Below are 26,419 nucleotides of genomic sequence, written 5' to 3'. Positions count from 1 at the left end.
AGTAGCCCCTCTTGCCCCTCCTGAGACTTTATATTTCTGTGCCTCCTTTTATTTTCTCTAAGGCACTTACACTTCCAGCAAGCATCTGCTTTCTCTGTTTACTGGTATGTAAACTGTGGGCTCTTGGAGACCAAAGCCACATCAGTCTTGCTCACTGATGTGTCCCCCTCACACCCTGTCCGGGTCCAGAATAGCACCTGGTAGGCGCTGCTGTCCAACAGATAAATGGCATTCGGTCCTAGGCTTTGGGAAGTGGGGTCCCCATCTCCTTTGTTAGGTCCCCAATCCCACTCACATCCTCCTGCTACTCCATCTCAGCACTCGCTACAGCCACCCTGAGCCCAGTCCCAGAGCTGTGAAACCCTCTTGAATCATTATCTTCCTCCCAACCTGAATTTCAAATAATAACTTTTTAGTATATTCTAAACCTACTATTGGGATGTGCTTATACTAAAATATATCATTAGTATTTAAAAGACTATTTGGTATTAGAATTTGTTTAAATATGTCCCGAATATACCATTCGGATAAATAATAATAAGATATACTATTCATAATTAACATAGTATTTATTATTATTTATATCCCAACTATACTATTGGAACATATTTATACTAAAAAAAATTCACCTGAAATTCAGATTTTACTAGGACTTGTCCTATATTTTTATATCAGAAATTTGGCAACCCTACTAGGACATATACATATATTAAACAAGTTATACTAAATATATTTATATTAAAAAGTTTTAAAAATATAATAAATATAGGTAATAGTTACACTAAAAAAGTACTTATTGTTTACCTGGAATTCAAATTTAGGTGGGCATCCTGTATTTTTATTTACTAAATGTGGCAAGTCTACTGTGGGACATAGCTACACTGAAAATTACTTCTACTAATCTACATATATTTTATAATTTTTAAAAGATACACTAAATGTGAAACACATTAATACTTTTTTAAAAATCGCTGTTATCTGCAATTCTGTGCCTCCTGTGTTATTGATATGCTAAATCTGGCAATCCTATTCTGGGACATATTATATTAACACAGACTTATATTTAAAAATATTTTTAACATTCGAAATGTGAGACACTCTTATAGTAAACAAACAAGAAACCACGTTGTTTAAATAGAATTTCTGCCTTTCGTTTGGCAAGCGCATAGCAAAAGGAGAGCGCTCGGGCAGCCCTCCCCATCCTCTTACCAGTCACCCCGCACCATCCTCACGTCGCTGCGCCGCGGCGTGCCCCGTTGCCGTGGCGACCGAATCCCTCCAGGGTAACTCTGGGGCACCGTGGGGGCGAAGGACCTATTCCGGGCGGCTTCCGATTGGTCGGCGAAGTCCCGTGCGTTACGACCCCTCCTTCCCCGCCAGGGGGCCCGTGGCGCGTGACGCTCGGGGACGAGTCTGTGCGCCCCTCCGAGCCAATGGCGGTCGCCCGCGGCGCGCGGGGTTCTGGGAGTTGTAGTCCGCGCGGCGGCGGCAGGGCTCGCTCGCAAGCCGAGGCGCCGCCATGACGGAGCGGCCCTGGCCGGAGCGGAGCCCGCGCGCGGTGAGTCCGCCGCGGCCCGTCCGGCCCTCCCGCCGCCCGTCCCTCGTCCGTCAGTGCGCCCGCCGGGCTGGCCGGCCGCGGGAAGGGGCCGCGGCGCGGGCCGAGGGCTCCGGAGTCGGCGGGCGCTGGCCGGGATCGCGTTAGAGGAAGCGCGGGTGGAGACGAGTTCGGGCTCGGGCGGGAGGCACAGCCCGGGGCAGGCGGCGGGGCCGAGCCGGGTCGGGGAAGCCGTCGGGGGGCCCCGAGGTGCCCCGGGATGAGGGAGACGGGCGAGCCTCGCAGGCCACGCGGGGGGCTGAGGTGGAGGGGGCAGGGGGCCGCGGCGCGCCCTTCCGCCCAGCCCTGGCCCCGGTTGGCATCTCCCCTCCCCAGAAGCCGGGGCAGAAAGCCCCTCCACCCTCGTTCGTCCGCTCCGGACCCCCCTCCGCCCAGCCCAAGCCCTCCCTCCCCCCACCAGCCAGCAGCCCCGAACCTGCCACAGTGTCAGCAACAGATGTCAGTGCCCTCCCCAGGTAAGCCTGGCCTGTCCACGTGGCTTGGAGCCCCACAAGTGACACTCAGAGACCCCCCCTCCCCACATCAATCCAGGTTACCCCCAGAGTGGATCTCCAGGACCTCAAGACCACAGCTCTCCCTACATAGGCCCCAGAGCCTCCTTGCTACATAGACGTTAAGTCCCCGCCCCATCAGCCTAAGATCCCTACATCTTTCAGGACCCCTCATCAGCCTGGGCTTCCCATGTGGTCCACACCCCCACATGACAACATCATCCCCCCACTGTGGACCCCAGACACGCGCCCATAGGCCTCGGGTGCTTTCAGCTAGGGGCCCCACTTGATCCCCTCTAGATCCTCCATAAACTCAGCTTCTCCCCACGTAGACTTCATCCCAGGACCCCGGAGGGTGCTGAGGGGCTGCAGTTCTCCACCCTGGAATCTGCCCGGGGCGCACTTCCCTGCTCACCGGCGAGAAGGGTAAGGTCTGAGATCCCAGAGCAGAATGGCTGCTTGAACCTTGTGGAGCTGCGAACGGGCCCTTTTACTTTTTAAAAACTACACATAGGAAAGTGTTACTACAGCATAAGAGTGTTTTTGCCTGTGGTCTCAGCAGGGGTGACAGAGCTTGTAAACTCCCAGTCAGGGTGCTGGCGTCAGAAAGCAGGCTTGAAGCTTACTGGCAGGGCACAGCCCTCGTGAGTTGCCCTCCCTGCCTTGGTACACCTCTCCTTTCTTCCTGATTGTAAAACCCACACACGTGCACATGAAAAGTTCTCCAGAGGATCCAGAAGGAAAAAATCACATGGAATGTTCCTCAGCTTTTCACTTGTCATAAGCATTTCCCATGTCATTAAAAATCCTTCCTCAATGGTTTTGTTCTTTCCTCCCCTCCCCCCACATGATCACAATACCATTTGGGGGAGATTCAGAGACTAGGAAGAACACGGAGTATATGGCTGGCCACCCTTGGGCCTCTTTCCCAGTGGCCCTTTTTGGGACCCTCATACATCATTTTGCATCCCACTCTCCCCTGTACCTCATGCCATCTATGTCATGTCTGTGCTTCCCTTGAGCATGTAATGTTATCATGTATTTTGCAGTCCTAAATTCTTTGCCATGTGATGGGAGGGCAGTTGATCCTGCCAGGCTTGACTTTTGGGCACTTTTGTTGTGAATCTTGGTGCCTAAATCTTTGTCCCAATTTCAGATAAATTCCACAGCATGCGAACTTCCAGAATCGTCTTGATATACAAGCTGCCACAGTGCTTTCCAGAAAGGTCGTGCCAGCTTTTACTTTCATCATCGGATCAGCACAGAGTACAAGTGTTAAAAAAAAAAAAAAAAGAAAAAAAAAAACCTGCTCGTTTTTATTTTTATGACTAACATTTCAGTTATATGTTCACTATAGGAAGCTTGGAAGATGCACAAAATGCTATTTTCTCCCTGCCCTTTCCACTTTCCCTCTGCTTTTAAAGTCTCTATCTCTCCCTTGTCCTCCTTACTACCTCCTCCTTCAGCTCTAACTTGGCCAGAAGTAGACAGCATAGGCAAGTAGAAAAGGCCAGAAAGCTACAGGCAAGGCAGGAGGCCTCTACTGCGCTATTGCATAGCATATCCAGCTGTTTCCATTTAAAGGGGATTTAAACTCCAGTTCCTTATTTTAAGTGCTCAGGACCCCCATGTAGCTGATGCTACCACGTTGGACAGTACAGGTGGAGAGCATTTCTAACCCCATAGGAAGTTCTGCTGGGCAGTGCTGGCTACTCCACCAGGGCAGGAATCCTGTTCCCCTAGATGCTCTGTAAACCGTGTATTGAATGACTAAATGAATGAAGGATGGAAATGGATACTAAGCTAAGTAGGGAAATGAGATATGTTCATGATGAGATAAGGGTTGTGAAGACAGCACAGTGAGCTTGAGGAGACAAGGGTGACATTCTGAACCAGAGCATGGTGACACCCTGGTGTGGTGACAGCTGAGCTGGGATGAGCATCAGAGAGGAGTGTGGGTGGAACAGTAGGTGCAAAGGCCCTGGGGTGACCAGTGTGTTGTCTTCACAATGTAGCCTGTGAGGGCCATGTGTAAGATCAGGTCAGAATGAGATGGGGAGGGCTAAGGTCAATTCCTTGGGAACTGGAGGTCAGGGCAAGGAGGTGGGGAGCCAAGGGGAGTCCTGAGCAAGGTGATGGCTACCATCTGATGTGGCCACTTTGCGCCTGCCCCTCTCTGCAGGCCCTGACTGCTGACTGCATCTGCCTGCCGCCACCTGGGTTTGTCTGGAGCCGCTGGGACTGTCCTGGGATCCAGTTCGCTTGCCCCCTGAGGCCGGAGAGATGCTCCCGCTGGCCAGAGCCCTCGCCTCCCCCAGGAGTCCCCAGACCCCAGCCCTGAGGGAGCAGGACAGGACCCCTCAGCTGGCCGGCCCTGGGGATACTGAGGCCTGGCGCCTGCGTTTCCGACAGTTCCAGTACCGCGTGGCAGGAGGGCCACACCGCGCGCTGGGCCAGCTCTGGATGCTGTGCCGCCAGTGGCTGCGGCCCGAGGCGCACTCCAAGGAGCAGATGCTGGAGCTGCTGGTGCTGGAGCAGTTCCTGGGTGCGCTGCCCAGCAAGATGAGGACCTGGGTGCAGTCGCAGGGCCCTCGCACCTGCAGGGAGGCCGCTAGCCTGGTGGAGGACCTCACACAGATGTCGCAGCAGGAAGGTGAGGGGACGGGCCTCACCCCTGAGAGCGAGTGGCTGCAGGGGAGGAGCAGGTGCCGGGTTTGGGTTCTGGCCAGTGTCTCTGTGGCCCGGTGCCCAAGGATCGCGCTGCTTTTTCCTTTCGGACTCACAGTGTCGCATCCACCCAGCACTGCTCCCACCCACCCCCCACCCGCTCCTGTCCCGTTCTCCCTCCCGACCAGCAGCGCCCCAGACCATCTGAGCAGAACCCCTGCCTGTACATGTCCTACCCAGTGCACATTGTCGTATCACACACCTGTGTTTTTGATTTTGTTTTTTTTTTTTTTTACATAAATGTCATTGTGCTGCACACCTCTGTCTGCCTCACTTCTCTCAGTCGGTAATTAAGGATTCCTCCATTTTACCATGTATCCATCTGGCCTGTGGCTTTGCATTTGTCTGCTCTCCGTCAGAAGGACCCCGGGTCCCTCAGCCCACACGAGATGCTGTGGACCACGTGCCTCCCACCTCAGGCCCTGTCCAGGAATCCTGGAGGTGGCTAGTCCCTCCCCTGCATCCAGTCCATGGGACACAGACCCATCTCAGAGGTCCACAGGCTGGTTGTGGAGACAGACACCCGGGGCCACAGTTGTCACAGAATGGGTGTTAGAGGGAGCTCAACAGATAGAGGGGACTCCAATAGCTGCAAGGTCCACAGGCGGATCTGATGCTACCTGGGCTCCCCTCTCCCCCACAGGTGCTTTGTCCTCATGCTTTCTTGCCCCTGTGACTCTGTAGAACTCCCAGCCTCCCAGGCCCATGAAATGGGTTCCCTCTTTCCTAGTAATGTCAACAAAAGTGCAGACCCCGTCACAACATCTGGAGGAGGTCAACTCAGGGCCTGGCACAGGTGCTGTGGTCAGGGTGTCTTCAGGCCCTCGGTTCAGAAAAGCCTCGAAATCTACAGAAAACAGAGGTCTCAGGTCTCCACACTGCCTGCAGGAAGCTGGCTGATGTGCTCAGGAAAGCTGCATGTCCCGTTTTGCAGAGGCAAGAGCCTAGTCCAAGTTAGAAGGCACTGAATGCCATCATGGACTCTTGTTCCTGGGTTCCTGTGGCATCATGAAGACGTGCAAGGCAGATAAAGTGGCCCTTGGAACTCACTGTTCCAGGGACAAAGAGGCCAAAAAGCTTTTGCATCTGGCCCCTGGTGGACCCACACAGCCTGCCACACTTAGGAGGCCCAGGCTAGCATTAATACTCTGCTGTTGCCATCTTGAGATTCTGTATCATTTTTCAGCAGGGGGATTGTGTACATGTTTTGCACAAGTTGTGGTCCTGTGGACAGTGAGGTAGTTGGAGCAGCAGGTGGCTGGGCATAAGAAGGCGTTTCTACCTGCTGCGTGGATGCCTGGAAGTCAGGGACATGGGCAGGCGGCATCTGCATGCTGCTGTCTCAAGATTAGGCTTCATTCCTTGGGTGGGGAACCTCCCGGAGGGTAGTGAGTGGGAAGGAACAGGAAGAGATGCACACTGAGGATGAGATGTGCCCAGGGGCTGGCTGGGGCAGGGCTGTGGACAGGGTGCCTAAAGCCCAGATGAAATCCAGTGGGAGCCTGACTCTCTTTCCTGTGAGTGGTCCTCTCCAGTCGCTGTGGCCCAAATGCAGGGTGAAGACAGAGCCAATATTTCCATTCAAAGTTCCTGATGGCTGGTGTCTGGAAAAATATCTGAACAGAACAGGTCTCTTCTCATTTTAGTCCATAGTGTGTCCCTCCCTCTGGCCCAGCCGTGAACCTGGGTACCCAGGAGTGTTGCGCCCACTGCAGCCTGTTTATTGACAGTGATGCTCTCAGGCACAAGAGGGAGAGCACTGGGAGAGAGAGCACACGCCTGGGGCTCTGCTTTTATTGGAGGGAGGCTGTCTAGGGTCTTAGAAATATACTCTTTATTGGCTAATTTAAAGCAGAAGAGTGGTAATTAGAGTGTGAGAAAGGAGAACTAGGTCACCCAAACTGTCAGTTATCTGGACTACCCAGGGCTTTCCGAAAGAGGGACCTCCATGACTGGGGGCTGCCCAATTCCTTATCTCCTTTTTTGCTGGAAGCTGTGTCATACAGCTGCAAATATGTTTATTCCAGATGGATGTATTTGAAATGGTTGCCTCAGCAATCAAAAGTTTAATGACTCCCCACAACCATCATCCTACCTTCTGTTCACACAGAAGCAGAGGGAGCTGTCAGCTCCTATGCCAACCCTGCAGCAGTTCTGACCCCAGATCCTGTCCTGGCTGGGTGCTCTGATCACCTGCCTCCAGGGCCTTCCCTCCCTACAGTCCGCAGCCTTGACCCTCACTGGATCCGGGGGTATCCAGCTCATCTTCAAGGCCTGGCTCAGACATCCATCCCTCTGAGAGGCTGCCCTGAAAGATGCCACTCATGTTCTTCGGGGTCCTTACCCCTCTGCGATGTTTTTAGGGTTTATCCTTTCCCTGCATGTGTCCTAGTTCTCTGTCCTAGTTTATGTGAGCTTTATGAGAGCAAGAGCTCTGCATCCACCATCAGGTGGTTCCTGGACAGTGGGCAATACCAGACACCTAGTGTCTGGTGCACAGCCAATCCAGGAGGGGAAAAGGCAGGTGAACAGAAATAGCAGGAAGATCCAAGAATGGGCCTTTGGCAACCACCAGGCACTGTTGGGTATATTGTATGAAGTAAGGGTCCAACTTTATTCTTTTGCACGTGGATTACCAGTAGTCCCAGCACCACTGTTAAAAAGACTCCTTTTCCCCACTGAATGGTCCTGGTACATTTGTGACAAATCAATTGGCCGTAGATTCTTAGTTCTGGACTCTCTTAGTTCTGGACTCTCTTAGTTCTGGACTCTCAATTCCTTTCCATTCTACAAGTCTGTCTTTATGCCAAATTTGTCTTGCAGCAAATTTTGAAAATTGTAGTAAATTTTGAAATCAAGAGGTATGTGTCTTCCAACTTTGTCCTATTTTAGTGCTGTTTTGGCTATTCTGGGTCCCTGGCAATTTTATATAAATTTTAGGACCAGCTTTTTATTTCTGCAAAGAAGGAAAAAAGGCTGTTGGGGTATTTATAGGGATTACATTGGACCTGTAGATCACTAAATAATTTTGCTGTCTTAATAATATTAAATTTTCTAATCCATGAACACAGAATGTGTTTAATAATAATAATAAATAATCATGTTATTTTTCTTTAATTCCTTTCAGCAGTTTTCCGGATTTCAATGTACAAGTCTTGTATCTCCCAGGCTAAATTTATTCCTAAGTATTTTATTCTTTTTGAGTCTATAAGTGGAACTGATTCTTATTATAAATGAAATTTCCTTAGTTTCCTTTTGGGGTTGTTCACTGGTGTTTATAGAAACACACTAATTTTTATGTGTTGATATTGTGTCCTGTAACTTTGCTGAATTCAGTAATTAGCTCATGCCATCTGTGAATACAGATAGTTTTTCTTCTTCCTTTCCAATTTTTTTTTTTTTTAAGATTTTATTTTTAAGAAGTCTCTGCATCGAACGCAGGGCTCAAACTCACAACCCCAGATCAAGAGTCACACACTCCACCCACTGAGCCAGCCAGGCACCCCTTCCTCTCCAATTTGGATGCCTTTTTTTTTTTTCTTTTTGTTGCCTAATTGCTCTGGCTAGAACTTCCAGTACAATGTTCAATAGAAGTGGTAAAAGCAAACATACTTGCCTCATTCTTGATTGGGGGTAAGCTTTCTGTCCCTCAAAATTATGATGCTGTATCATGAAAGGGTGCTGGCTTACATCAAATGCTTTCTCCTCATGAATTGAGATGATCATGTGATCTATTAATATGGTGCAGTACGAAGCTTGATTTTGATATGTGGAACCACATGAGAGTTTGATTATAGCATGTCTCAGTGTGGGTCTCTTTTGAGTTCATCCTACTGGAGTTTGTTCAGCTTCTTGAATGTGTAGATTCATGTATTGTATCTATTTTAGGAAGTTTCCAGCCACTATTTTTAAAAATATTTTCACTCTCTTTTGATCTTCTCCTTCTGGAATTCCCACTATATGTCTGTTGGTATGTTTTATGGTGTTCCCACAAGTCCCTTAGGCCCTGTTCATTTTTCTTCTCCTCAGACTGTACAATTTTAATTGACCTATCTTCAAGTTTACTGATCCTTTTCTCTGCCAGTTTAAATCTGCTGTTGAACCTCTCTAGCAAATTTTTCATTTTAGTTCTTATACTCTGCTCCAGAATTTCTATTTGGTTCCTTTTTATAGTTTCTCCTTATTGATATCCTTTATTTGTTGAGAACACAATTCCCCTGATTTTTGATAGCTCTTTGTTTATGTATTCCTTTAGCTCTTTGAAGGTATTTAAGACAGTTGATTTCAAATCTTTGTCTAGTTAAGTCCAATGTCTGGGCTTCCTCGAGGATAGTTTCCATTAGTTTCTTTTATTCTTGTGAATGAGATATACTTTCTTGGTTCTTTCTATGCTTCTTAATTTGTTGTTGGAAACTGGGCATTTTTAGTATTTGATAATATAATGTGATAACTCTGGATATCAGATTCTCTTCCCTCTCCAGGGCCTGTTTATGCTTATTGTGGATTTGTTTATTTTGATAACTTCTTTAAACTATTTTTGAACTATTTTTGTAAAAACTACATTCTTTGTTGTGTGTGTTCACTAAAGTTTCTGTTTCACGAATTTAGTGGTTAGCTAGTGATGTGACAGAGATTTCCTTAAATGCCTGGAGCCAACAAAACAAAACTCTCCTGGTTTTTGTTGGTTGGCTCTGAGTTGAGGTCCTCCTTCAATGCTTAGCCACTCCATTTACAACTATCTTTAAGTCTTCACTTCCCAGTTAATGGGGCCTAAAGATCAACCAGAGATGAAAGCTTGGGATCTTCTCATGTTTCCTACCATGTGTTTAGCCCTGAGCATATGCATGGCCTGCTAGACTCTCTAGTAAAGTCCTTATTCCTACATGTACTTCTTTCTCCAGACTCACTGCTGCTTGCTCCACTTATCCCTTGTTTCAGGTGACTAGTATGTCAGGTTGTGACTAGTATGTGCCTTTAAATGCTTTTGGCAAATGCTGTTCAGGAGGCCACTCCAGTCCTGAGGGTTCTGAGTAGGCATAAGGAAGGCAACCTCCTGACCCAATCCTTCAGAGAGTCACCAGACAGGTCAAAACACACAAATGCAATTCTTTGGGAACAAGATATGTCCTGCCCCCTGTGGCTTCAGCAAGCCACACCAATAATATGGATTGCCATCCCCACAGCCCCTTTTAGCTGGGGAGTGGGGTTGGTAGGCAGGTAAGTAAAAATGCCACAAAACCTTCTAGTTGAAATTCAATAGCTTCTTTCTTCATTAAGCATTCCCTCATCCTTGTTTTTTTGTTTTTTTGGTTTTTTTTAATCAAATTCAAGTTCCCAAAAAGTTAAGTCTGGAAGTTCTTGCCAGCTTAATTGTTGCTTAATTGTGGATGCTTAATTGTGGAGGGATTGACTTTGGGAGCTCCCTACACTGCCGGTTTTTGGTAATGTTACCTTCCTGTTTGCTTTTTAAAAATAATAATGTTATTGAAACATAATTTCCATACCATATAATTCACCCACTTAAAAATACACAATTCAGTGATTTTTCATATATTCACAGAGTTGTGCAACCATTATCACCATCTAATTCCAAAACATTTTACTCCCTCCAAAAGTAAACCTCAGACCATTAGCAGTCACTCCCCATTCTCTTCTCCCCCCTAATCTAATCTACTTTTTGTCTTTATGGATTTGTCTGTTCTGTACATTTCATATAAATGAAATCACACAATATGTGGCCTTTTGTGTCTGGCTTCTTTCACTTAGCATAAGGTTCTCAAGATTCATCCGTGTTGTAAAATATATCAGTACTTCATTTTTTTTTTTTTTATGGCTGAATAATACCCCATTGTATGGATATACCACAGTTTGTTTCTCCATTTATCAGCTGATGGACATTTGGGTTGTTTCCACTTTGGGGCTATGGTGAACAAGCCTGCTATGAGCATTCACATACAGATACTTGTGTGGACATATTTTCATCTCCCTTGGGAACACACCTAAGGAGGAGAAGTGCTAGGTCCTATGGTAACTCTATGTATAACTTTTTGAGGAACTGCCAAATTGCTTTCCAAAACTACAGTTTGTTTTTTATATGACACATTTTGAGCCTATAAAACTATGGAAAGTATTATAATGAACACCTGTGTAACTGCCATGAAGCCATCTCAGAGCCTAACCTCCTGAAAGGCAGCTTGATTTGAAGAAATGACACACTGTGGGGTTCACTGGATCCTCATGTCCCCTCACATTCCTCTCAACCCTACTCTCCCTGTTGCTCCAGAGGCAAAGCCTTGAATCTCTCATTGCATGTGCATGTTTGTACTTTTTCCTCTTATTTTGTATCCATAACAGTGTATGGCTCTGTTTCCCAAGTCCTAAACCTTCTATAAATGGTGTACCTTCTGTTAACTGTTATTCTGCCCTGGCTTTTGTCCCTCTACAATGTGTTTTGTGGTGGATCCAAGGGGGCTCTGCTTCAACCGTCTTTGCTACCTGACCACATTCCACCTCATAAAGACTTCTGTCCAGGCTTTTCATGTTAGTGCTACAGGATATGTCCTCTTCATGGGCCTCTCAGGAGCACACATGGGCATGGAGTGTTGGGTGCGAAGACCTGTCCTCGGCTGCCTCTGGGATCACCATGGCATGCCTGGCAGCCGTGGAAAGGTCTGGAGCAGGGGGTGGGGTGGGGCTGCATTTAGAAGCTTGTTGGAAGGATGGAGGCAGTGACACACTATTGCTCTTACCTTGGCCTCACTGGGGGTCTTCAGAGATGTTCCTGGGATGTGTTGCCCTCCTGGTGCAGGAAACCTGAGGGATTTGGGGGCTCTGGGCCCACAAGCCTCTCACCATCCCTTTCTCCCACCCAGTTCTGGTATCTCTCACCGACCACCAGGACGGGAGCATCAGCGAGGAGGAAGACGGGAAGAACCAGAAAGACCCATGCCAGGTGAGCCCAGGGCCCCTGGCTCCATGCTCCTACATTCCCAGGGCACCACGGGCATCAGTGCTGTGACAGGCTCAAGGACATCCCACCCAAGCTCTGTGCAAGGCTGTCCCCAACACTCCCAAGAAGCCTGAACTCCACACCTCTAAGTGGTCCCACAAATCCCAAAACCTGCTGGGGCTCAATGCCGGGCCAAATACAGTAAAATAGGGCTGTGCTTTGCTGCAGACATCACAGACACCATCTTCATCCCCCTCCACTTGGGCCCTCATCCAGTCCTTTCCCAGACACGAGCCAGATGCTGTAGCCCACGACTACATGCTGGGTGGTCGAAAGATTTCTGGCGCTACCACTCCCAAGTGCCGGCACATAGGTGCCTGGGGGCCCTGGCCTGGGTCCCATCTGTGTTACTCTCTGTAGTAGTCTTATACCAGAAAGCCCTGTGGATTCTTGGAGGAGCCGGGAAAGACTCTGAGAGGGTGTCCCTGGCAGCAAGATCTGTTCCTGCAAAGGCCCCAAGTGAGAGGGGACCTGGGATCAAGTGTGTGTCAGGGACCCAGGGAAACTTGGTGTGGCTGGCACTCACCGAGTGATGGGGACAGGCCTCCAGCAGGGACCGGAGTGATTAAAACCGGGGGGGGGGGAGGGCATGGGGGAGCAGGGAAGACCATGTAGATTTGTTAACAGGTAAATCACAAAAGGAACAAAAGCCAAACCACATTTCCTTCCCCCTGGCACCAGATTCACAGCACCTTGCTCTCACCTCCTGTCACCTCTGTGACCTCACCCTTTCCGAGACCACAGGTCCCTCTGTCTCTCACTAATCTGCCCCTCTCTGAAATGTTAACCCTCCGTGCGAAACCCCTGTCAGGATCTTCATCCCCTGCAGGTGGCTGTCAGCCTGGGTGTCCATGAGGCATCCTGCCTTTCATACAGGGTCGTGTGGCCCCCCTCATTCATGATCCATACCGCCATCTTCCCCTCCCAAGCCCCTCTACACCATTCACAAGCAACCTGGAAGCATCTTTGGCTTCCTTGTGTTTTCTATGTCCATGCTCAGAGAGAAAAAGGACAGGAGTCATGTGCTTACCTTTTAAAAATGGGAATATCACAATGAGCACATTTGGAAGATGGAAGATCACTAGCCATCAGGGAAATGCAAATTAAAACCACGGTGAGACATCATTACACACCTGCTGGAATGGTTAAAAGTAGAAAGAGGGACAGCACCAAGTGCTGGCAAGGATGTGGAAAAACTGGAACTGTTTCATTGCTGGTAGGAATGGAAAATGGAAAAATGGTTTGATTGTTTCTTATAAAGTTAAGTATATACATGACATATGACCCAGCAATCCCCCTCCTGGGACTGGGTGTTTACCCAAATGAAACAAAAACTCATGTTCCTACAAGAACCTGTACACAAATATTCATAGCATTTGTTTGTAATAGCCCCAAACTGGAAACAACCTACATGTCCCTGTGATTGGATAAACACTCACGTATCCTGCACACCATGGAATACTACTCAGCAACATAATGGAAGAAACTCTTGATTCACAAACACAACTTGGATGGATCTGAAGGCCACTATGCTATCAAAACAGTTAATCTCAATAGGTACATACTATGAAATCCCACTTATATGACAATCTTGAAAAGACAAAATGATAGCCACAGAGAACAGATCAGTGGACACCAGGCAGGAGTTCTGGGTTGATGAAACGTGTGACTATATGGGGGCAGCACAAGGGAGTTTTCCCCAGGTGGTGGGACCATTCTGGTCCTGACTGTGGTAGTAGTTTCATGAATCTATATATGTGTTAAAATTCACACCTGCATATGAACATGTGTGCATACACACGCATACATACATACTTGCACACACACACACACACACACACACACAACAATTTTATACAATTAAGTAAAATTAAGATAAGTTAAATGAAAGAACCATTAAAAATGAGAATTTTCCCATCAAGCCGAAGTCCAGTCCCTTGTGTATCCCCAGAGACCACCCCACTCATGCTACTGGGGCCTAGCATCATTCTGAGGTTTGATTTGCATGGCTGGTTTTTTGAAGGACCCACCAGTCTGTATTTTGTTTCTTCTCTGGCCACTATGTTCTTCTGCCTGGAGACCGTTTTCATTCTTTAGTTAATTAACAACAACAAAAGAAAGACATCTAAACGAAAACATGAGACAAAAGATGAATAATCCACCCACCCTCAGCAGAAGAGCCCATCCCACCAAAGAAACATGTGTACCTTTGTAGACATCACCGGCAGATCATCCCCGCCCTTGAACTCACCTGTGTGAGTTTCTATCTCTGACCTGCTATGGCGGAGGGGGAAAAAAGAGTTATTAGTTGTCTTGTTTTAGGCTTGCAGGAGGAAATATCTTTTTTGTTTATTTCTTTCTTTATTTGAGAGGGGAGAGGAGAGACTGAGAGAAAGGGAGAGAGTAAATCCCAAGCAGGCTCCATGCTCAGCACGTGGAGCCCTACTTAGGGCTCAATCTCACGACCAGGAGATCATGACCTGAGCCGAAACCAAGAGTCAGACACTTAACCGACTGAGCCACCCAGGCACCCTAGAAATATATTTTCAAGTATCTTTTTGTAAAACTTTTTATCGTGGAAAACTTCAAACACACACCGTGTGGCAGGATGAATAATGACTCCACCAACGCCCTTGGCCCCACCAAATGTCCATGTCCTCATCCTTGGGACCTGGGAATGTTACCATAGGTGGCAAAAGGGACTTTGCAGGTGATTAAGTATGGAATGTGAGCAGAGGAGATTATCCTGGACTATCTGAGTGGATTCTAAATGTAATCACAAGTGTACTTAAAAGAGGGAGGCAGAAGGAGGTTTAACAACAGGAGACAGGGCAGTGGCCTGTGCACAGAGGTAGTGAAAATGGAGGAATGGCCATAAAACAAAGAATGTGGATGTGTCTAGAAGCTGAGAAAAGTCCAGGGAACAGACCGTCCCTGGAGAGCCTTCAGAAGGAATGAGCCTTGGCCAACTCTAACTTTAGCCCAGAGAAACTGATTTCTGGCCTCCAGAGCTGTGAGAGAAATCTGTGTTGTTTTCAGCCGCTAAGTTTGTCATGATTTGTTACAGCAGCCATAGGAAATCAATACACACTGCATACACCAAAGTAGAGAGGACAATGAACCCAGAGTTGTGTTAGGAATTTCGTGGGTCCTAAGAATTTTTGCCCCATAAAAATCATATCAAAGTTATATTCATGAGCTTCCACAAAATAGTAAAAGTTATATTTTTATGACCATTTGGTATAAAGATGAATATATTCCAGGCTGGAATAGTTGCTATGTTCATTTTGTGTATGTGTCAGCTTTTAAAAGGAATTAAAACATTATCATGAGAAACCCCTTTCTCCAAAAAGTTTCATGCGCTCTGGGCATTGTATTTCTGGCACATGATGGATAAGTCAGCCCCAGATGGGCCACAAGTGCCTGACACATAGCCACATGTGTTGATGGAAATCCCTTTTCTATACTGAATTCTCCCCTTGGAAATCACACACATGCTCACACCCCATCTCCATGCACTGCAATTAGGGTCTGGGCTTCAAGGACTTTTTTTTTCCCCCCAACTGTATCTATAACATCTTTTTATTTTTAATTTTTAATTGATATAACTGATGTGTAACATCAATTAATATGTATCAGGTGTACAACATAATGATTCAATATATGTATATATTGCAAAATGATCAACTACAATAAGTCCAGTTAACATCCATCACCACACAGTTACCATTTTTTTTCTTGTGATGAGGACTTTTAAGATTTACTCTTAGCAACTTTTAAATCTACAATATATTATCAACTATAATCTCCAATCCGTATGTTACAGCCCCAGGAATTACCTTTTTTATAACTGGAAGTTTGTACCTTTTGACCGCTTCATCTATTTTGTCCCACCCCCACCCCTGGCAAGTCTTTTTTAGACATAAACCCAGCTCTGCTTCCTCAACTAACGCCATTAACAATAATCCATCAACAGCAGTAAAAGGCTGGTTGGCATTCACATATCCCATTGTTCTTACTTTCTTTTTCTTGTCTGGTTAGATGACAGATGTGGGCCCTCACATCTCACTCATTGCCCAACACTGTCCCTGGAATGACCAGACCCCAGGGCCAACAGGACTTTGGGGACATTTTTGTGTTTGGAGATATAGAGAAGGCCCAGAAATATCCCGTTTTTTGTGCCTGGCCCAGGTCTGTATATCTGCAGACATCTCTGCATGGCAACCTAAGCTTCCAAGCCAGGCGGACTAATATGCCCTAGCACGCCCCCACCAGCGCGTGCGCACACACGCATCCTGGGCTTTCTCTCTCACTTAACCCCTCCGCCATCCATGGTCATGGCCTCGGCCACTGAGGAGGCAGGACTGGCAGCAGCTGAAGGTCTCAGGTGGTTGGGGTACCAGGAAGAAGAGGGAGAGGAATTCCTGCCTACTCCCTTGCAGATGGCAGCCTCTCTGGTGACTGTTATAGAATTCAATAAATGTTGTTTTATAATCAAAACTAGTATTTAGCAAGAGACAGAAAATCAATAATTCAGCCAAACACATTAGCCATATATTCTCAGCCTGAAAGTGAAGAATCTTATACCTTAATTCCCTCCCACTGCACCCTGTCCTCAGCTCCCTCCCTCCGTGAGTCTCCAGCACCTATCAGTCCCGTCTGGGCCTCTGGGAAGCCTTAGAACCCTGCACCTGCACTCCAGCACCCTGGGAGGGTAGGTTGAGAGAAGCAGAAAGCAGAGACCAACCAAAGACAGGCCTTTCCAACATGGGCTTGACCTCCTGCCTGCTTCTCACTTCTTGTTGGTCCCAATGCACTTTCTCGAATATTGTTCATTTGTATTGAGGGATATCACTGTGCTCTTTCTCTAGCCACAAAGCCTGAATGACCCAGCCACTACAGTGGAAGTTTGCGAAGCCCTTGCCAGGTGCCTAGCTCTGAGCAAGTCGCTCAGATATCCCCTTTGAGACCCAGAGAGGAAAAGCTCCCAGGGCCATACAGCAAGTGGAGCCAGAGCCTGGATGAAAGTTTCAGATTCTCACTATTCAGTGGCAAGCACTGATATCACTTTGTGTGGGATCTGTGTACCCATTGGCGGGATGAGTGACAGGAGTGCTTTGGTGACAGATGAGACCTAGAGCCCCACTGCTGCTCACCACCCTCGGGGGGCAGGGGGGCGCTTGTTCTCAGGGACAGTGCAGCTGTGAGGAACAGTTCAGAACCCCATAAGTGATATTGACCTGACTCCATACATAGGACTCTTCTTAATGCCACCTTGTTGCCATGAAATTGTCAATGGTTTTCAAGTGAGGGTGTATTAGTTAGGGTTTTTCACAGAAACAAAACCAGAAGGATTTATATAGACATACAGAGAGATTTACTGTTGTTTCTTGGCCTTTTGGCGAAGATCAAGTGCAGAGAGACTTACTATAAGGAACTGGCTCACACGATTATGAAGGCCAAGAAGTCCCTGATCTTCTGGTGGGGATTCCATCTCAAGTCCAAAGGTCTGAGGACCAGAGGAGTCCCAGTCTGAGTCCAAAGGCCAATAATCAAGGTGGGGTCCAATATCTGAGGGCAGAAGGTGGCTGTCCCAGCTCAAGCAGAGAGCATAAAGGCACCCTTCTGCCTTCATGTTCAACTTGGGCCCTCAAAGGGTTGGGTGATGTTCACCGACATTGGTGAGGATGACCTTTACTCAGACTACTAGTATAAATGCTGGTCTTCCCTGGAGACATCCCCACAGATACCAGGAATGATGTTTTACCAGCGATCAGGTCATCCCTTAGCCTAGTCACATTGACACAGAACTGGACACATAGAACACATCACAAAGGAGCCTTGTATTTCCATTTTGCAAGGGGGGGGGTGTGTCTTAAATTATGTCCTAGTAACAGCCCTCTGAGAATGTGCATTTGGGATGTTAAAATTAAATAAAAAAGGAAACCAGATCTGAACATTCCCTGAGCAGACAAAGCCACTTAAAGCCACAGTAAGTGAAACTTCATTTAGTGTGTTCTGCAAAACAAGTGAATTATAATCTGGGCCACCTTGTGCAAATGCCTCTGGCGGTTATTAAAGAAACTTAGGTCATCTTCCTAAACACAGTGTAAGAATAATCACTTTGAGTCAACCCCTGCCACTAGAAAACCCCAGTATTACCTATTACAAAGGTAATAACTGTCACCAAAAGTTAAAATGCCTTCCTCACTTTCACTGTATAAGTCTCCAAACTTCCTATCAATCTTGGATTTGAAAGCTCTCAGTTCACAGACTATTCCTATATGCACAATAAACTGTTACTACTATTTATTGGTTTGGTGGCTTTTTTTTTTTTTTGGCACCTTTTTTGGGGGGAGGCAGTGGCTTTAGTTTCGCTATTCCTGGATTTTTGAAAGGAGGCAATGGTGTCTGTCCCTCTGCTGTGGTGGCACTGGGTGGATGGCTCTCTGGTGGCTGCTCCAAGCTGTGGGTGGCATGGGGCAGTTGCTGAATGGGACTGTGTTTGCCATTCCAGGCATCGGAGCTGGGGCTCCCCCAGGAGGGCGAGTGGCTGCAGCCTGCCCAGCCCCAGCGGAGTCCCCACACCAGGGCGGGGGCCGAGGCATCCTGCACCCTGGGCTCACTCGGTGAGTGTTTGGGTCCTACAACAATCCTGAGGACTGGGGCCTGGCAAGGGTTAGACTTTGCTGATGGCAGTGTTGGGGGTGGGGGGGAGCTTTGGTGATTAACTCTATACCTCCTCCAGATTGTGCACACCAACAGTGGGGACTGATATTGGCACCCCCTGCCCCAACAGCTACTCAAACGTTTCCACCCCTTGACCAGGGCTTCAGCCTCCCAGCATGAAGGCAGACAGACTGAGGATGCTGCAGCATGGGGTCCCTTCAGCAGCCTGCCCAGGTGAGGACAAGGGGGCCCCAGGGCTGTGGGATCTGCCCCCAACCCCACGTGCCCCTTTATCTTAAGAGAGGGAAAGATGGAGAACAAGAAGGCTCTACTGAGTACCAGCAGCTGGCTGCCTGCCCTTCTCTGCAGCCCTTGGGGGGCAGGGGCGGGGAGGCAGTGTGGCCTCCAGCCTCTGTCCCTTCACTAACAACCCTTTTCCCTTAACCTCCCCAGGCCTGGGCTGCTTGCCTGTGAAGCCTAGTGTCTGGGATGAGCCTCCCTGTGGGCAGGTCCGGGACAGAGCCCTCGAAAACAGGCACTGTCTCCCCAGGCTGGCCCAGGACACTCCCCAGGCCGAAGGGAGTGCCTGGCAGGCAGGAGCTGCCCCCAGGGACACTGTGCTTCAGGGCACTGCGGGCCAAGGGCCTGCTCCAGAGAAGCCCCTGCACCCGCGTCCTCAGCCCAGCCTGGTTGCAGACCTCACCCTCCCAAGTGCTCAGAGCAGTAGTCCCCAAAAGGGACTTGGGGACCGTGATGCCAGCAGCACCCACCTGCCCTTACTCAAAGACACCAAAGCCTCCCCCGAAGAGTCAGGGCGACCGGCTGTTGCCCCCTCCTCCGGGAGCTCAGCAGCGCCGCCAGTCCCCCCAGGGACGCGGCCCTTCGCGTGCGCCGAATGCGGGGAGGTCTTCACCTGGGTCACCCACTTCATGGAGCACCAAAAGCGCCACCTGGAAGAGGGGCCCTTCTCGTGTCCCGAGTGTGGCAAAACCTTCCTGCACGCCTCTGTCCTGGGGGAGCATCGGAAGATCCACCTGCTGGAGCCGCTACCCAAGAGGCCCCGCCGGAGCGGGGGCGAGGAGCCAGGAGAGGCCGACCCCCAGGAAGCGGCAGGGCAGGCCCAGGACTCGGATGGAGGCCGGCGCGGTGAGCCCTCCGGCCGCGGGGAGCCCTCGGGTCTCGGGGAGCCCTCCGGCCGCGGGGAGCCCTCCGGTCTCGAGGAGCCCTCCGGTCTCGGGGAGCCCTCCGCCCGCGGGGAGCCTTCCGGCCGCCGGGAGCCTTCGGGCCGCCGCGAGACCTCAGGCCGCCGCGAGCCCTCGGGCCGCCGCGAGCCCTCCGGTCGGGAGCGGCCCTTCGAGTGCGGCGTCTGCGGGAAGGCCTTCCCCTGGATGGTCCACCTCCTCGACCACCAGAAGCTGCACGCCACGCAGTGAGCGGACGTGCGTCCCGGGTGACAGCGACCCCCCGGCGGGCTCGTCCCGCGGGGCGACCCGGGACCCACCGCGTCCCCCCCCTCCCCGGTGACAGCGACCCTCGGTGGGCTCATCCTGCGGGGCGACCCGGGACCCGCTTCCCTGCCGCCGTGTCCCCCGGATGACAGCGACCCTCGCGGACTCGTCCTGCGGGGCGACCCGGGACCCGCCGCGTCTCTGGGTGTCGCCGCGCCTGCCTCTTACCCCGAGTGACAGCGACCTTCGGCGGACTCGTCCTGCGGGGCGACCCGGGAGCCGCCGCCCCGTTCTCCAGGTAACAGCGACCTTCGGCGGACACATACTGCGGGGCGACCCCAGAACCGGGCGCGCCTGCCGCTTACCCCGAGTGACAGCAATCACCGAAGGGCTAGTCCTGCGGAGCGACCCGGGACCCGCCACCCCCGCCGCCGCGTTCCTCGGGTGACAGCGACCCCTAGCGGACTCGTCCTGCAGGCGACTCGGGACACGCCACGTCTCTGGGTGTCGCCGCGCCTGCCGCTTACCCCGAGTGACAGCGACCCACGAAGGGCTCGTCCTGCGGGGCGACCCGGAACCTACCGCGTCTCCCGGGTGTCTCCGCGCCTGCCGCTTACCCCGGGTGACAACGAACCTCTGCGAACTCGTCCAGCGGAGTGACCTGGGACCCGCCATCCCCGCCGCCGCGTCCCCCGGGTGACAGCGACCCCTGGCGGACTCGTCCTGCAGGCAACCCAGGAACCACCGCGTGTCTGGGTGTCGCCGCGCCTGCCCCGTTCCCCGGGTGACAGCGACCCCGGGTGTTCGTCCTGCGGGGTGACCTGGGACCCACCGCGTCTCCCGGGTGTCGCCGCGCCTACCGCTTACCCCGGGTGACAGCGACCCTCTGCGAACTCGTCCAGCGGAGGGACCTGGGACCCGCCATCCCCCCCGTGACAGCGACCCCTGGCGGACGCGTCCAGCAGGCAACCCAGGACCCGCCGCGTCTCTGGGTGTCGCCGCGCCTGCCCCGTTCCCCAGGTGACAGTGGCCCCCGGGTGTTCGTCCTGCGGGACGACCCGGGACCCACTGCATCCCCCGGGCGTCCCCGCACCTGCTGCTTAACCCGAGTGACAGCGACCCACGAAGGGCTCGTCCTGTGGGGCGACCCGCGACCCACCGCGTCTCCCAGGTGTCGCCGCGCCTGCCGCTTACCCCGGGTGACAACGACCCTCTGCGAACTAGTCCAGCGGAGCGACCCAGGACCTGCCACCCCCGCCGCCGCATCCCTCGGGTAACAGCGACCTCCGGTGGACTCGTCCTACAGGTCACCCGGGACCCGCCGCGTCTCTGGGTGTTGCCGCGCCTGCCGCTTACCCCAGGTGACAGTGACCCCCCCCCGGGGGGCTCGTCCTGTGGGACGACAGGACACCCACCTTATCTCCCGGGTATCGCCGCGCCTACCGCTTACCTAACCGAATGACAGCGACCACCGAAGGGCTCGTCTAGCTGAACAACCTGGGACCAGCCACCCCCGCCACCGCGTTCCCCGGGCGACAGCGACCCCTGGCGGACTCATCCTGCAGGCGACCCGGGACCCGCAGCTTGTCTGGGTGTCGCCACGCCTGCCGCGTTCCTTGGGCGACAGCGACCCCCAGCGCCGCGCTCAGCTGGGCAGTCCGCCGTCTGTGTTCCGCAGGCGACAGAAGAGGAGCTTCGCCAGCGCCAGTTCCAGGAGCTTTTCCGGGGGGCGCCCTTCACCTGCCGGCCCTCCTGCACTCCCGGGAAGGCCACCTCTTGCCCTCACAGACCCTGGGAGCCTGGCACAAACGCAGGGCTCTTCTATGTGGTCTTTCCCTTTCCTCTTCTTCTTCTTCTTTTTTTTTTTTTTTTTTTTGGTCCCAGCCCACCTTTTCCTTTTTCACTCTTTTTTTATGATAAAGTACACACAACTTAAAACGTGCCATTTTAACTACTCATAATGCACAATTCGATGGCATTAAGTACATGCATAGGGTCGTGCAACCCATGTATTCTGGTACATTTTCATCACTCCCAAAATGGGTTCCCCATACCCACTAGCAGTCACTTCCCACCTCCACTAGCAGTCACTTCCCACCTCCCCTCTCTCAGCCCTTGACACCTACTAATCTGCTTGCTTTCTGGAAGATTTTAGGCAGGATTTTTAGGACTGACCAAAACTGACCTGCACACGTTTCCGTTTGACTCACAGAATGACCTTTGTGTTTTTGTTTTTTTTAAAGATAAATGCAAACATTTTTCAAACCATAGATGTCACATAAAAATCTGGCATTATGGTCACCCTGGATCTCCCCAGAGCAGGTGTTGGATCACCCAGGTGCCTCAGTTCACCCCACCACTGCTGGGGATGGCCCACGTGCATCTGGATTCAGCTTGACATCCATCCCTACCCCTTCATCGCTGGGCACCACTTGCCCCCATGCCAACAAAAGCCTTACAAGTGTCTTTTTTTTTTTTTTTTTTGGAACTTGGATAGTGTTGGATTGACTCTGACCCCACATAAGCAGAGACCTTCTCCTTTTAATCATCCATAAGTCGCCTTTCAACTGGAAAACTCTTCTGGACCTGCCCCGCCCAGCCCACTGCTGCTTCTCGACCAAGCTGCCTCCTTCCTGCACCCATCCGTAGCCTGTGTCCCCTGGCACCTTCCCGGGCCATGCAGGTCCCTCTGCTGCCTTCGCGCTATTTGCTGCACTTGCCTTCTTGGAGCTCTCTCTAGCTGGGCCTCCGGACCTTGTTCTTGCCTCGCTACAGCATCCTGGCTTATCCTCACTGAGGGCTTCCGGCTCTACTCCATGCCTTAATTTCTTGTGAGCTTCAGCTCCCTTCCCAAGCACCTTCTTTCTCATCCTGCTGAGGCGGAGTTTCTTCTTCGAAGCTCAGGTGGCAAGGTGGGGGAGAGGGTCTTGACCCCACAGTCAGCCTGAGTCTTCAGGTACAGCACACACGATGGACAGGATTATCCAGTGTCCCCACTGGTTGGTGACCAGGAGTTTATTCCAATGCAGTTTCCATTCCGATCCCCCTAAATCAGAGGCATGTTCATAGCTCTCTGGGATGGAGCAGGATTGCAGGAGAGAGTGGGGGCTGCTGCCAGCAAGGCATCAGTCAGACCCCTAACTGCCATGCCCCCCCCCCACCAGCCATCCTTGCGTGAATTCTCCGAAGATGTCTGCCTCGGCATCCCACGGACCAACTGCCCTCCAGTGACATCTGCCTGGTGTCCCTCAGTCCTCCACCTGAGCTTGTCCAAAGAACCCTAGTGCGAAAGAAAACCAACAGCCTCCCCTATGCCGTCTCTCCACCCTCCAAGGCCCCAGGCTTGCCCTGTTCCAGTTTCTCCTCTGCACTGAACTGTGCCCGCCTCCCTCTCTCTCTTCTATCGTCTTTTCTCCATCTTTGGATGACTGCAGCTGTGTCTAGGCGAACTCTGCCTCCAGTCCACTCCCCTCCATCCCATCCAATACCCACAGCCAGCAAGATCCTTCTGAAACAGACAGGCTGAGATGACATGAAGCCCAGCAGACCAGTTCCCTCGAATCTCTTCCCACGTCAGTAGCTCTTGGCACTGGGGTGGTGGAGGCTGGCCTCCTGTGCCCACTCAGTTCCTGCTTGTCTCCACAATGACTCCTATGCTGGGCCTCCTCACCTCCTCGAGGGATGCCTCCTCTGCTTAGAAAAGTCTTCACTGCAGCATTTTACCAGCACCTGGCCCAGAGCAGCCCTTCGTGAGTGAGAATGGGTGAATGGTAACCAAATGAGTATGTGAGCTGCAGCCGCTGCCAAGACCCCACCACAGGGCTGCAGTAATCAGCCAAGGAAACCTTACCTGGACCTCTGAGGAGGGGAGCTGGCAGCACCACGGAAGGCTCCCCTCAACACCCTCTGCCTTGGCTGACAGGGGCAAGGATGTGGCCCAGGGCCCTGGGCCTGGAGAGTCGCTCCTCCGAATCCCGATTCACCAAAGCCGCCAAACTGAATTAATTGCCCGGCCTGCCTAGTCCCAAGATGCTGCTCAAGCTGTAGTGAGATAGAGCACCGGCCCCTCTCTTCTCTTTCTCCTCACTCCTTGCATGCTTGGCTCACCCTGTGCCTTCCTCTGCCAGCGTCCCCTGCAAGACCCCAACACCTGCCCACTAGGACACTTCCCAGGCTCGTCTGTCCTCCAGCTCTTGTCACAGAACATCTGCTGGGCCAGGCCCTGGGTGCTGTGATGCAGCGCAAATCCTCATCATCTCACGCTCCAGGGAACCAGAGGAAAACAGACCACCCTCCTTCCCACTGAAGACAGGACCTCTGGGAGGAGAAGAGGCCTGGGCACTGCTAGGTTCTGAGGCTCCCAAAATGATTTTTTGTTTAAAGGATGAAATATATCCACAAGGATAAACGCTGTAATATATTTAAATGTATATGTCAAACAATTTAACAAAATTAGAGTGTAATGAAGTTGTGCTATCCATAATGATTATAGAATTCCTTGAAAGCCACACTGATTTCTAATGCACCTGCTTCTGGTAGGGTCCTGTCACAGCCAGGTGAAGGCGACCCTGAGGTTAGAGGATGTCAAGACTGGCCTGAGTGGTACCCAGCCACTGGTTACCAACACGGTCTGGAGTGGTGAGAGCATCACAGAGCTAGCCTTCAGATCATCCTGTTTAATGGACAGTGTTTTAAAACTCTTTGAATACCCTGTGAATCAAGAGATTTCACACAGAGATCCAAATTTTTGGCTTCTTTTGAGAAGTTCAGACCTGCGACACTCGGCTTACCTGTCCACATGGCACCACTTGGCTGAGACCATCAGCATCCATCCCTTCAAACAGAGCCCAGCCCCTGCAGGCATTTGAGTTTGTGAAAGTTGGTTGGAAAAAAACAAGGATTAGAAGGCTAGAGGAAGGTAACAGGGTCAAGTCCCAAGGGAGGTATGTAGAGCAACGCGGCTCGGTATTAGGGCTGGGGTATGTCCCCGTGAGCAGGCAAGTCTGTGTGGCAGCATCAACGGCTCATCACCAGGACTCTGCCCAGACCTTTTTGAGAAAAAGATTTCATAATGGGAGTGTGTACACATACATACCTTTTGAGCCAGTAAAAGGAAGGCGGGGGGGGGGGGGGGGGGGGGGGGAGTAGAGTACATATTTTGTGTTAGAAAAAAGAAAAAAAAATAAGTATCTCTTTGAATTTGGGTTTGCAGGTGAGGGAACTGATAATTGACATCTTATGTATATTTTAAAGCCTTCAAACTGTAGTAGAGAGAAGAGCAGGTGGGCTTTCAGTATGACAATCACAAATGTGGGCCTTTTATAGTCTTTGAATGTACAAGACACTTTAAAGAAAAGCCAATAAGCTTGTCTTTGCCTTGTTTACATCAGTGCATTCTGATTTTGAGCCATCCATTATATTTTTTTTTGTAACAACCAGTTTTAGGGCTTATGAAATTTAAGGTCTTTCATTCATGTTGAGAATCAGCCTAATCTTTTCAAGTGTCTTTGTGTGTAAAAAATGTACCCAGCTAGGTTCTTCCCTAACATGAGAATTCTTACTGTCTTCTCTGCTGTTTTCAGAGTCAGAGTTCTTTCAACGAAAAAAATGCCCTTAAAACTTGTTCTTCGCTTCAAATTCAGCATGCAAACCCTGACTTGAATAAATCAGTCTTTCTTAAAAGGGCAAGTGCACATGGCTCAGCCTTGGTTAGATTCTTTCCACTCACTGCTCCAGGGACGGTCAATGTTCATCAGTGAAAGTAAGTCTGGCTTGAGTGGGGAATGGCGAGTGTGCACATCTTGTCCACTGGCACCTAGTCCACTGTGCGCTGCTGTACCCGGGGCTCAGCGCCTGGCAGGCCTTGGTCAATGTTCAGCAAATGACAAATTCGGTCAGCGAGGGCACATGGGCTTTGAATATTATGCTGCTGTTCAAATGCACACATTTGACAATGACGTGAAGCAATTTAAAAACATGTCCACCACGTGATGTTTCCTAGAACCCTGTACTAAGTACTGCAAAGCTGAGTCGGTGTGGCAAAATGTAAACAGCTCCTGTGTTTGGCATCTTAGTGAATGTTTCCGTTGTGTGTGTGTGTGTGTGTGTCATTGTTGTCTTGCATTTTGTTTGATTTTTGGAAACACCGGTTGGTTTTACAACAATAAAGTTTACGGCACAATTTCCAATATGAAAGCAGTGTGTCGCTACTCCGAGGGGACTCACCTGGACGCTCACAATGCCTCCTCACTGGCCTTTCCGCCGCGGCCTTAGCGCGGCTGTGCCCCCGGTCCGAAGACTGCTCCCCAGGCTCTTCCCGCAGCCTTTGCTCAGCATCCCCGACCCCCCTGACCACTCTGTCTAAACTAGTCCCGGGCCAGTCCCCGCTGTTAAGAGTGCGGGGGCGACGTTCGCGGGGCTCACGACACAGCCCGCACGGAGTGGACACTCGTGAGGGCGC

The 26,419-nt window shown here is 50.7% G+C and overlaps 1 protein-coding gene across 9 annotated transcripts; it reads left to right on the top strand.

Annotated features, from left to right (window-relative positions):
- The first annotated feature begins 1,418 nt into the window (after positions 1-1,418).
- Positions 1,419-24,442, top strand: ZSCAN1 (zinc finger and SCAN domain containing 1). 9 transcript variants are annotated; one of them, XM_023245776.2, is made up of 7 exons: positions 1,419-1,558; positions 2,439-2,532; positions 3,263-4,759; positions 11,706-11,785; positions 18,360-18,471; positions 18,671-18,745; positions 18,965-24,442. In XM_023245776.2, exons 3-7 carry the CDS (start codon positions 4,390-4,392, stop codon positions 19,942-19,944), a joined length of 1,617 nt encoding a protein of 538 aa, XP_023101544.2. In that variant the 5' UTR covers positions 1,419-1,558; positions 2,439-2,532; positions 3,263-4,389; the 3' UTR covers positions 19,945-24,442. The 9 variants fall into 9 exon arrangements, with proteins under 9 accessions (XP_023101544.2, XP_044901713.1, XP_044901710.1 ...); XM_045045775.1 differs by having other exon boundaries at positions 1,420-1,558; positions 4,289-4,759; XM_023245774.2 differs by lacking the exon at positions 1,419-1,558 and adding an exon at positions 1,584-2,070.
- The last annotated feature ends 1,977 nt before the right edge of the window (positions 24,443-26,419 follow it).

The sequence above is a fragment of the Felis catus genome, chromosome E2 (assembly GCF_018350175.1).
Source record: "Felis catus isolate Fca126 chromosome E2, F.catus_Fca126_mat1.0, whole genome shotgun sequence".
Lineage (NCBI taxonomy): Eukaryota > Metazoa > Chordata > Mammalia > Carnivora > Felidae > Felis > Felis catus.
Note: the sequence above shows the minus strand (reverse complement) of the source record. Positions and strands in the feature narration are given on the sequence as shown.